Source organism: Rhyacophila brunnea, unplaced genomic scaffold (genome assembly GCF_057557595.1).
Source record: "Rhyacophila brunnea isolate RB1 unplaced genomic scaffold, BYU_Rbru_1.0 scaffold_10, whole genome shotgun sequence".
In the NCBI taxonomy this organism is placed as follows: Eukaryota; Metazoa; Arthropoda; class Insecta; order Trichoptera; family Rhyacophilidae; genus Rhyacophila; species Rhyacophila brunnea.
The window spans coordinates 24,087,525-24,101,037 of NW_028232752.1; the positions used below are offsets into that span (position 1 = coordinate 24,087,525).

Sequence of the window (13,513 nt, forward strand, 5' to 3'; positions counted from 1 at the left end):
CCCCCTATGTTATGTATTCGTCATTCCTTATAAATATCATGTAGGTAGTACATGTACCATAACATTTAGTGGAGGAAAACGTTTTTTTTTTTTAATCTAATTATATATGTACACCAATATACTCATTAAAATAACGACATAAAATTATATAGAATTTAAAAATTAGACTTGTATTTTTGTTATAGGAAACCAATTAATAATACATAGTAATAATATATAATAGATACGTAGCTTGATTTATTACTAAAATGATTAGTAATTTTCCTAATGTAGTGTTTTTCAATCTGATATGTCATATAAAAGCTTCAGAATAATATTTTAATCCTCTTAACTTAGTCACGGATAACGATTAATGCACCATGATTGTATTATCTCTCCTTGGTCGTGCACTCATGGCTGAGGATCGTGACCACATTTAAATTTCGCCATACTTTGAGCGACCAAGACTTTCCATCCTTCTCGATCTTCCGCTTCTCTCAGGGCAGAATGGATGGTGAGTCAGCTCTTTCACTTAGTCGCTTCATCGCGCAGACGCTCTTCCTCTGCTTTGCCTTCCCTGGAGGCTACCCAAAACTACCAGTCTCTCCAGGTTGTCCGGTCCGCGCCTGACAATATGTCCAAAAAACTGCAGAATTCTTCTTAGACATATCGTCGAAAGCCGTTCCTTTATCTTCAGTCTCTGGATGATTGACTGGTTCGTCCTGTGCTCCGTCCAAGAAATGTGAAGCATTCGGCGCCAACACTACATCTCAAATGCAACAATTGCCTTCCGTTCTCTTGCCTTCAGGGTCCACGACTCGACTCCGTATAGAAATATCGAGAACACTAATGTTTGCACAATCATCATTTTTGTGGCAATCAAAATTCCCCGATCCTTCCATATAGTGGTAAGGCGTGTCATCGCATTTTTTGCAATCTGTGTGCGCCTTCTTATTTCCGCTTCGCATTCGCCCTTTCCACCGATGGTCGATCCAAGATATACAAACTCATCGACTGTTTCGAGGTTTTGGAGTGTACTTGGTGTTGGTAGAAGGTTGTATTATATTCATACAAATTACTTATTTATAATAAAGGAGATTTCATTATAATTTATATGTATAACAAACTATATGTAAATGTAATAAGAAGCGTGACTTTTATTTCTCGGTTGAATTAATGCAGGCAGCCACTGAGTACTAATTCAGTTGCAGCGCATTCTCCTGGAAGCACGACTGCATTTTTCTCGGATGCACATTTCTGCAGAGCGACACTCAAAATGCATTCCATATTTCTGAAATAAAGTTAATAATTTAAATTTAAATCATGAGAAAAAAACCTTCACCTTATAACTTAATTTAAACAAGCTGGAATTGCATTTGAATGTGACGATTACTTGAAGTATAATATGGTCGTTCTGTTTTGCAAGTATTTTCCAGTCGCCTATTATACAGTGATTTTTATAGTATACGTCGCGGAGTATTGTCTGGAAAAAATCAAAAAATCTTAATTTAATATACACACTAATGCATAAATCACAATGGAAAAGTGTAGCATATTTTCAGACTAAATTTTTTAAATCAGATATGACTGCAATAATTCCTCACCCTGTTTTCCGAATGGAAAAATATCTAAGAAAAAGTGTAAGAAAAGAAAACTATTTTTTGACAGTATATTAAACATAAAATTTGTCGATATGGCACTGGTAAAGTATAATATTATGATATTAGTAAGACCAGTATAAGACAATAAAAAAGCTTTGAAAAAAATCTTTGGTACAGTTCGGTTATGAGGAATACAGCGGCAAAAACATTTTGAAAATACCCGATATACTGGATTATTTGTTAGGTTAACCTAACCAAATCTAACCTAACCTAACCCAACCTAACCTAAACTTACAAATAATTCAGTATATCGGGTATTTTTAAAATGTGTTTTCCGCCGTATTCCTCAAAACCGAACTGTACCAAATCTTTTATGAAGAATATTTTTTTAAATCTTTTATGGTGTAATAGTTTATTTAGTTAGTTAAGATAAGTCAATGTTATGACCACTCATTGTAAAATGGAAGATGGCAAGAAATTAACAGACAAACAGTATTAATAAAAGATTATACTTTACGAAAAAATACGTTGTTCATCTTTTAAAAATAAATTTAATAAAATATTTTATCAAATATAATATACCTCTCATGTCAAAAATATTATAGTAGTCTAATAGCGGCCTAAAAGATAAACATAGTATTAGATATTAAACACAGTAGGTAATTAGCATTTCTGTGTAAAATTAAAATTTTAATGATTTTACAATATGAAACAAATGTGAGACGATTTGTGACTAATTGTTTTCTTTTCTTTTTATCAAAATTACAAATGGATTTCGAAATATTAAAAATTATATATCAGAGTTATTGGAGAGTCACAAATGGTGAAAACTTAGATTTTGAAAAAAAAATATATTATTATTTGAGAACATTGTTGTAACAAGGTGCAAAAAACAGCATAATTTTACTGCGTGCAGTGGAAAAAATCACGAAAAGAAAAAGAAACGCTACAAGAAACTCGGAATCGGTTATAAAAATGTAAATTAACAAAGTTGCCCCGCTTTCCTTTCGATGTGAACCGTTCGATGGCTCATATTTTATGCTTGGCACAGTGGCAACGGAAAATGCCCGTTTTACAACAGAGGATGCGTTTATAAGTTATAAAGTGTTCACCACAAATACACATTATTTAACACGATACGTATTTCAATAAAAGATTTATCAAATGCCTGTATGCACAAAAAGGTTACGTTTGAGTTATATATTTTTTATAAAATAATCACTAAGTACAACGTGAATCTATGAAAAAAAGATTCTAGCTTCTGAGCTAATATAAAAAAATCGATTGCAATGTTCAAGTTATCACAATATTTGAATTGAAATACGATTGAATTGTGAAGAAAATCCCTTGAAATTTAGTTTAATTTAAATACGAGAATATGTTAATCATAATCTTTAGCAGTTTGATTGTTTGATGTAGATTTTTGTTAGTTATTATTGCATACACGATTGCATTTTTTGATTGAAATCCGTGTTAAATGTGTGGTATTTTACAACGTTTTTATTAGCTCGTATTCTTGTTTGTCCGGTGGTTGTTTGTCCAGTACAAATCTTGCGATCGATTTTTAAATAACTTTCCAACTAGCTAGACATTTGAAACTTTATCAGAATACGATGCCAATGCATTCTTTTAATACTTTTAGCCATCTTTAAGCAGAATTGAATTCGTTTTCAGTTAATTCTGTTTTGTATGGAAAGTTATTTCAGAATAATCCGTAAAAAGTAAAAGACTATTATTAGTTGCTAAGGGGGTGGTCCTAGCAACTAAATAATAATATATACGTGCGTTACTATGGAAACAAAAATGAATAATGTCAAATTAACATTTCAGTATTCTATATTTGTTTGTTTGTTTTTTATTTACTTCATATCAGTACAAGTTTGAGCATATTAATTCAACAGAAAATTTAAAAACGTTTTATATAAAAAGTTCTTTTCATCTTGTAATTATTTTAATGTGTGTTTGATCCAGTATAGGTATCAAAAGGGTTGGGCGAATGGCTAGAAACCATTCTCTGTAAAAAAAAAATGTTAATATAACGTCCTCCATTCACACGTTCCGCATCAGAGCAAATATTTTAACTTACTTTACTATTAATATTACTTTAATTTGCACCCTCGTTGAAACAATGAATGAACTTTTTCAATATGTATTTCATCCAATGAAAGATGAGGATGGCTTGGGCGGGTGGATAACAACTAGTCCATTAATAATAAACAATCTTATAATATAATCTCTCTTTTAATTATAAGCACCTTATCTTCTGCTTCGGACCAAACCGGATTTACTATTACTAACATAATTTTTACTATTTTTTTCCCTAATAAATTTATAATTTATAAAGTAAGAGGCATTGATTGAGAGCCATTAAAAGAATAAATGTGTTTGGTAAATCAAAAAGCTATTTTATTTGGTTACCGGAAGTTTTTGCAAACCCGTTTAGGTCGGATAATAGAGACTCTACTTTATATTGAGTTGAATTATGTCGACCTGTGTAATATGGCCATAACGTGTGAGTTTTCTCTTTGTTGCTCAGATTGCTAAATTAATGAAAGAAATCTCAGCGGAGCTATTTATTGTTCAGCCAGACGGCGGACAAAATTTATGCGCATTACTCAAAAGCTGTAAAAGGGAACTATATTATGGTATGCATAGAGGTGTGTAATTTATTAAATAATGTTTTGGTACATGATACTTACCTACATATTAATAACTTAAATTAAAAAATACATAAGTTAACTTTTCAATGATATACGGCTAATTATAATTAAAGCAAGTTAAAATTTGAATACATTTTCTAAGCAACGTTGAGTAAAGGCGCATTTCTACGCTGTTATGCTGGTACGCATCACTACGTATTATGTATATGGCACAGCGTCTTTACTTTGATATTGTACTACTCCATACCATACGCTCTGTGATACCCTAACAAGTGTAATTAAAATTAATTCTTCATTTCTGTTCTGTGCCAAAGCGAACATGTTCGCGGATATGACCGGGCGTACAGCGCCGGCCATACGAAAAACGCGAACTTATTCGCCAGTATTTGAAGACAGAATGAAAGTCTCAGGCGTTTGATTTGAATAATTTAAAATTTGGAAGAAAAGTGGTCCAATAATGAGACATTTAGCATATGATTGGTGAGTGTTTATGATAGACTTTCAATATATAATAATATATCTAACGTTTATTTTGCTAAAAAATTCGCGGTCTCTCACTTGCCGCCATACAAAACCTCCCGACACAGATCATTTTTGAATGATTAGTGAGCCATAAATTATTTTAATTAATAATTTTTTAATTTTTGTTTGCAGTGAACAAGTACTCGGACGAAATGGAGCAACCTGGGAGAATTTTGGAGGAATTCAGTGGCATTTGGTTGGATGTCTTGCTTTAGCATGGATTATTGCTTTCTTCTGTGTTATAAAGGTAAAAATTGATTTATTTAAAATAAAAATAATATACCATTCATTTTGACTATATATTGACTAAACTGGCATGGAATACATTTAAACAGTTTTGTCATATGCAGTAATTATATATATTGAAAGTTCCTTCGGAAACTACAGTTATATTTATTAATTTATGTGTTAACTTCACTTTTGCTTTGTAACTGTCAACGGCTTGTTTGCTTGCTGACTTTTGGGATATTTGATCAGGTATATAAAATTTGGTAGGAAACAGGTGTACACATACATCATGAACGTATAATATTGTAAATATAAATTCTTATCTCTAATATAATTGAGAAAAATGTTGAAATGAAAACAAAATATGACTCTTTTCCAACACTTATGAATTTTCTTGAAAAAGAAATACGCTGGGAGACAAGTCTTTTTACCTATTATTTGGCGTATTTGTTTATATCCTAAATACATATTAAACTATTAATGGGGTTCCGTTATGTTGTATAACATAGAAAGGATTCTGTTATTATAATTAATTAGGATAAATACAGTCTCGAGTAACAAACTGCAAACAGCCATAAAAAGTGATAATATATTATATTATATATAGAATACTTAGTAGTATGCGGAAATGTGTATATATGTTGCGTTACAATAAGGGTAACCTACTAAGGGTAGTCATGTCAAATAAGGGTAACCCGCTAAGAGGTAGTAAAAAAGTATAGGATACTCAAGGATTTATTTTAAAAGTTCTGTCTTTATCTGAACAACCGCAGGAGTCTCCTTTGTACTTTATAAGGCTTCATTGCCCTCAGTGTTCATATTAAGTGTGATCTACTTTCAAATTTCACTTATCTCCCCGCAACACACTGCGCTGAACTTTTACAATTTATTTTCTTTCTAAACACAATTGCCTTTGAAGGGTTAAACTTTGCTTGATAGCGAAAAAAATACTTAGTGAGTAAATCAGAGTGTCACTTTGCATTCACATTTAAAAAGTTTATTTTAAATAACTCCCGTAGCTACAAAAGTATCTATTTATCACTTGTAATACAATCGACTAAAATGACATTCTAATGATAACGTTTGCACTAGAAGGACAAATTTAATATTACTTTAAATTATTTACGAGAAGGCTCACATTAATATAACATTCGATTAATTTAAAAAATTAGGAATAAAATATTTTCTTTACCATGTTCGATCCTAAGAGGATCATAAATGGGCCTCCACAGAGTAGAGATTGTATAAAAGAAATAGACGTATCTCGACCTATTATGTCTAAACTCTGGGTCTAAATACACACTGAAAAGCCAACATGTAAATTAACCAGACCTGGGATTCGAGCCCTGGACCCAAGTCATTATAAACTTGACGCGTAACAGCTTGTTTACTGTGGGCGTTATTATAATACATTATTATAATAATACAAAAAAATATATTATATAATATTAAAGTCTTAAATTATCTGTAACGCAAGAGAGAAAACTTAAAAAAGAAAAAGAAATTTGTAAGAGAGAGCAACACATGGGGGAAATGTATAAAACATACAAGGTCACATAAAAAGTAGACACTTCTATACTCCCCATGTTAGTGGCCAAGTAGTGAAATGTTTGCCTTTCATTATCTCCTCAAAAAGTAAATTGGCGATGTATTTCTTTTAAATTTTTATCTGGAAACCAACAACGAAGAATCGAATGACGAGAATTTTAGATCGATAGAACCAATAACAAAAAGATAAGCGAGATAAATCAGACTGCATAAACTAAACGGCATTTAGTGGGCTCTGCAGACACTGTATTTGGGTTGAGTGGTCGGGCCGATCGAAGAATTGTCACGCATGCAGACACTCCTTAAATGCCTGTGGGCTTTGCACCTAATAATTTGGGGTATCACCGCACATTGTATTTATAAATACTAAGTAAACGTATAATGTATAAAAGGTTGTTCAACTCCAGTATAGTTATTTATTGTGAATAAACGAGATTGCTTGATAAATTAGTTAGATTGGATGTGTACATAAGTAAAATATTTGCGTACCTACCTGTAACGTTTCTCACAGTTTGAAATAAACAGACTACTAATTTTATTAAGACGCCTCAAAATGTTGTTACATTTCATCTTTTCATTAAAAAAATGGGTAAATATTATTTTTGTAAACAAAAGTATGACTGTATAAAATTCCGTAAGATAAATACGCCGAAAATGGTTTGCGAGACAACGGAGAAATTCACAAAGACAAGGTATTTTCCACGAAAATATTTGGTGAAATTACACGGGGAGGCATCATTAAATTGTCAAGATAACAATGTGACGTATCACCTGACCCTCCCCTCTGTTGATAATAATTGTTGGATGATAGCAAACACAATAATAATTAGGGTTCGGGATATGATCGATTATTTCTCGATAACATGATTAATCGCTGTATCATAGGATTTAATCGCGTGATAGTATTTTGGATGCTTAAATAATCACAAATAATATGCAATATTTATAAAGCAATACGCAGTTTGTTACTAATGAGTCATTTAAAAATATATAATTTTGAAATACATCACAAACTGTATAATATTATTGGGTAGTTTTTTAAGTAGGTACCTACGTATTTCTTTTCTATTAAATATAATATTTTCACATTTTGACACAATACTATTGACTAGCTTTTTAACTAATACCTACTACAAATACAGATAAATCAATATGTTTTACAAAAGTTTTGTGATATAAACCATGCCATATCATCAGATCTTCATAAAAGAATTTTACAACAAGTATTATGAGCCTCTTATGCGTAAGAAAGAGCGCATGATACGTTGTTTATCTAGATATGACTATACTTTTTGGATATTTCTGTGAAAACAAATTTGTTCGATGCGATATGTTGATATATTACACCATCGTCGAAAACCTAACTTCGTCAATTTTTATGCTAGAGATCTGAAATTTTTACAGAATATGCAAAAAACAAATATCTATTATAAAAAACTAATAAAGTTTAAAACGCTATTTATAGACTTATGTCGGTTTTTCTGGAGTATCTTCGATATTGAAAAAAATCTACAAAATAATGGTCAAGTGGTAGAGTCAAATTCTATATGTTTCCACAGGCCGGGTGACTGCTCTATCACTTGAGCTACTGACCTAACTATGATTCATACGAATTAAATCTCATATATACGCACTCAAATATATTACAATATTTGCCATTGCAGCTGATTTTTTAATAAATTCTAGATAATTTGTTATTAAACGATTTGTTTCAGACCTTTTAATACTTATTTATTATTATTTTTTTTAAATTCATGAATTTTACTTTCATAAATCTTATGTCTATTCTAAAAAATAATTGAGTCATATATATATAACAAATATATTATTATGTTCAATACAAACTTAACAAAAGAATTAGGTGTTGGATAAATTATGATCTTAATATTATATAATAAACTTCCATCATAACGATACAAATTAAAGATGTTCAAGAAAACCTTCTTTAATAGAAATGTAACATATTACATATATTTTAATGATATATCTATATGTAATATACATTTATATTCTTCTTACCACTCTGATACGCCCAATGACAGTAGTGCAGTGAAGTAATAGTAACGTAGTAGAAGTGACACGATCACATAAACACTAAGGTTTTGAGAGAACCACATATATATATTGTGACCTCACCGGGAATCAAGCTGGAGCCCCCGGATGAAAAGCCAGTGCCATATGCACTAGACCACACGTGATGAAAGTGAAGTAGAAAGACCTAATGCCTACTAATTTTTATGTAAACCTACTCTGGAACATGATTCAGCAATTTAGAGAAACCACTGAATACTCCATTTTTTAAATTCATTCTTTGGTATGTGCACGTATTCTAGACAATACGATAGTTATTTTAATTAAGAATTAAAAGTGATAATAAAAAATAGCCAGTATCTGACTTAAACGTATGCCACGTGAGACTACAAATTGTAATATAATTTTTTAAAAAATCGAAGAAAATGATCCGTTGAAGAATATGTTTGGATTGTTTGACAATGATTCTCTATAGTAGAGTTAGTATTTACTTACAGCGATTTTTTTGTTAAGACATATAGAACATAAAGGAAACTACCACTAAACCACTTGGAAAATATTGAAGTGGCTTGTTCAGAAGTATTTGGATGATTCCACAGACGCATAGGGCTGCCAAAAAGTCATTCTAATATAATAATATGGAATAAATTTAAATAGCCGTAGGATAATTCAATGCTTACGAGCCCTTTTAATTAATTTTTTTTTTGCATTTTCAGTTATTTGCATTTGAAAATCAATTAGCAAAAACACAATTTCGTGCACCCCGTAATTATTTAACATCCGAAATTTAAGACAAAACATGTCAGGCATAGTCTGAGAGTGAAAGCCCATAGTCAGTGTGATCTAAGAAGGAAACATATATGGACGTACAATAAATTGAATACAATGATACGTCCAACGTCGTAAGGATCTAAAAAATAACTCAAATATCGATAATAATAATAATGTAAAATTTGATTTATTTTAGATAATAAATAGCTTCCAAGAAATAATGTCAATGAACAATATTAATATAATATATTGATTTATATAATATAAAAAATACTGCATTAAAAGATAGTCTAAGTAGATTTCATTCATAAACCCTAGTGATATGTAACTTTGAACAATGGGCTTAATATTGTAGGGTAGAGATTAAATGGTTTATTATGGGATCTCCTAATGATCTATGGTTTACGATCAGTTTCCGGTAGGATTAGAAAGTTTTTGAAAATTAGTGGTGGCACGGTAATCTGGGGCTTTGCGAATTTTATATCAAGGTTACCGAGCCTATAGGTTGTCCCGTCCACAACTTAAAATAGAACCAAAGGTCAGTGGTGGATTCGAATAACATTTTAAGTAATAATAATAACACAGTATTTAAACTCAGGTTTCATTAAAATGAGCTTGTTCAGAAATATACTGTCGCCACATTTTGCTTTTTCTTTTGTAAAAATATTTGATTTAAATCTAAGCACGAGTCCAAAGAGGTCCAAAAAAGTCTCATTAATAAAGTACCTGTCTCATAGATATGATTAATCACGAGAAATGAGCTATTATTATTTCCAAATAAGAAAATAATTGTAGTATTATAACATAACATTATTATTGTATTTAACAATAATTTCTATGTAAATTAATATAATATAAAGTCTTCCATATTATACAATAATTAATAAATCTTATCAAAATATCAGATTATTTGATGAAAAACATAGTAAATCATAGTATGTAATTGATATTGTTTGTTATATAAAAGTATTACATCTCCAATAGTCGAAGATTAAAAAATAATGGTATTTCAAACTTAAATGTATACTTATAATATAACATACACAATTTTGAAAAAAATTCTGAGAAAATATATTATAACCAACAGGAAAAATATTTTTGAAAACAGTAAGACATCCCGCAGAAATCGAACCTGCATCTATCGGGTTTCGCGCCCAAGCACATATACCACTATGCTACCGGTACTATACTTAATTACGACAAATTTTAACCAATGGCTCTTATAGTACTTTTTGAAGCGCTTTCTAAATTGAGCTACTATTGGCTATCGGCTTTTGTATTTTAAATCAAAGTAGGTATTACTTTAATTGCTAGCTGACGTGACGGATTACTTCAAGATTTTTTTGTTGTAGGTAAATTGAACTTGCTAAGTAATAATTTTTAGTAGGAAAACATCTGTATGCTTTCAAGAAATAAGTAAATTATGTTATTTAATTTTATGGTAAAGTTATCCGTTTTAAATCTCACATAGTTTTATATCAGCATTATTATTTTTAAATATACATATTCAATTTCGATGTAAATAATCGATTGCTAACGGGTGATTGATGCGATCTTTTTAAAAGCACTACTTGGATAATAATTATATAAACATATACTAAAATATATTATTACGTATGTAATATTCATTTCAATTTGTGACTATGGCATTATTATGAATATATTGTATACGATTAACGTATAACTTTGACAAGAGCTCACTACAGGAGGTTAGCTTTAATGTCTGCGTATCCCGTAGCACTGTAGCGTCGTAGCATCGTAGCTCGTAGCTCGTAGTCACTGAGCTCACTGTTACTGCGAGCTTTGTGTTTATCCAGCAGACTTTATAAAATCCTTTAGGTCAACTCATATCCCAAGATAGCCACTTCATGAAATTTCAGTTTATATTAAATTCAGAAAGTTTCTTATTCAATGTGGCAAGTGGCAGACTCATTAAGTACAATGTGTGAGGCAGCGTTTTTAATAATAAAGGTACCTCTGTCCAGTCATATAATATTTCAAAGAGGTCATCATAGACAATTTTGTACCATAAATGTTGGAATGAAAGTAGGATGAATATTAATAATGATAATAATGATATTCTGTATAATACTTATTAAACGAGTAGGCGTGTAATATTATAATATATTTGATATCGAAATTCCATAATACCATCTAAATTGTAATTTGAGTTTATGGAATTTCAATCAAGAAGAATTCTGATTTATCACTGTATTTAATTTTTTTCTAAAGAATATTGAATCAAAAAACACTTTTATATACATACCTAATAAATAAATTTTAGTGTCCATAATTAGTTAATACTTGACCAAAAATATACTTCTGATATTAATTGAAGAAAATAAATTATATTATAGTACTTGATTGTTATCTTTTTTTGAATTCAGGTAACTATAATAATAATTATTGTTTTTTTTTTAAACAGGGGGTGCAAAGTGCTGGTAAGGTGGTTTACTTTACAGCCCTGTTTCCTTATGTGATGCTCACAGCTCTTCTGGTGCGAGGAGTAACGCTTCCTGGAGCTAAAGAAGGAATCCTTTACTATGTCACACCCCAATGGGATCTGCTCATGAAAGCCAACGTGTGGGGCGATGCTGCATCCCAGGTAACTGGATCACAACGTCATTGACCAGATAACTTAGTTTTTATTACATGCACAGTTAAATGACATAATTACGGTGTGAAACTGAATTTTTATATCCAAAAAACTGGTGACATACAGATTATATAGCTAAGCGGATTATTATTGACCACGATATATTATTATTTTATCTGTAAATATTTTTTTGGAAATCAAACTATTGAGAAGTTATTTAAAATAATAATGTTGTTTTTTTATTATTATCTAGATATTCTACTCTTTTGGCGTTGGATGTGGATCTCTCATTACCTTGGCTTCATACAACAACTTCAAAAACAATTGTCACTTTGACGCTTGTATTGTGTCGTTCGCTAACTTCTTCACGTCGATCTTTGCTGGATTTGCCATTTTTTCAGTTCTTGGATTTCAAGCACAGTCCATGGATCTTTCTGTTAATGGTAAGTTGACATATTATATTGAACATTACAAATAAAATTCAAAATTATTTCAACTAATAAAAACAATAATAATCGAATTCTATATAGGCAATATATTATTACAAATAATTTCTTTAAAAATGCCACCTAGATAATAAAATATATTCTCACATTTACTCCAACTATTCTAACATTACACTGTACACCCACGGTGGCCGCGTGGCTTAAGCGTTGGACTATCATGCCGTGGGTCTCAGGTTCGAATCCTGGGTCTGGCTAATACACATATTGTTTTTCAATTTGTGTGTGAGTCAGGGTATGAACCTATTAGGTTGAGCAAGTGGCTGACATCCATTTCTCGTAAAAAACAAAATCTGTTAATACAAACCTCTACTCTGTGGAGGCCTATATGATCCTATTAAGATCGGACATGGTCGGGATTCTAACATTTGGGTATTTGGCAAGATAGGTTGCCAATCACTCAGCAACGATGTTGAAAAAAATAATAAATTTAAATCGAACTTAACTTTAAAAACTAGCGAAACAAAAATTATACCGCTGTGTAGATGATTGAGTCCCGTGGCTGTAATTATCATCTTTAAATTAGTCAAACCCTTAAAAATTGGTGAAGCAAGTGGGGAAAAATTGGACTCCTTAAATGAGTTCCGGCAGTCATTTTATGAGCATACTTCCGTAGTTTCACATTAATAAACTTTTTAAAAGAGCCGAAGAAGTTTGTAGTAATTAATTACAGTGAATTCAATTATACTTGAATATTTATAAAATGTGATTTTTTTATCGTATGAAAAAACTATGCAGGGCTACTGAGATAATTGTCACAGCTGCTATTGTCAAAAGTATTTAACTTACATTAATCCTATTGCATCGCTTTCGCTTTTACCTCGCCCGACTTTAAGACCATGTATTATTTTGTACAAAAACGAATGAGTGTCACTAGTCGCAATAATGTGGTGTCCGATTAATAGAAATCATACATTTGTATCCTAGAGTCAAATGTGTCGTGTTGGTACTATATCGATGTTAGAATATTTAAATAATATTTAATATTGAATCGCGTCGAAAAAAAAACTAAATTAAATGCTTTTTAGTATATAGATCACTTTTGAATTGCAAAACCCCACATTTAAACGTAAC

The 13,513-nt window shown here is 30.8% G+C and overlaps 1 protein-coding gene across 1 annotated transcript in view; it reads left to right on the forward strand.

Moving 5' to 3' along the window:
- The window catches only part of LOC147079015 (sodium- and chloride-dependent glycine transporter 1-like), a 59,451-nt gene that overhangs the window by 26,766 nt on the left and 19,172 nt on the right, over positions 1-13,513 (forward strand). Inside the window, exons 5-7 of the mRNA XM_085948694.1 lie at positions 4,895-5,009; positions 11,766-11,945; positions 12,190-12,379. Of these exons, the coding sequence (XP_085804820.1) occupies positions 4,895-5,009; positions 11,766-11,945; positions 12,190-12,379 (485 nt within the window). The remainder of the gene's footprint in view (positions 1-4,894; positions 5,010-11,765; positions 11,946-12,189; positions 12,380-13,513) is intronic.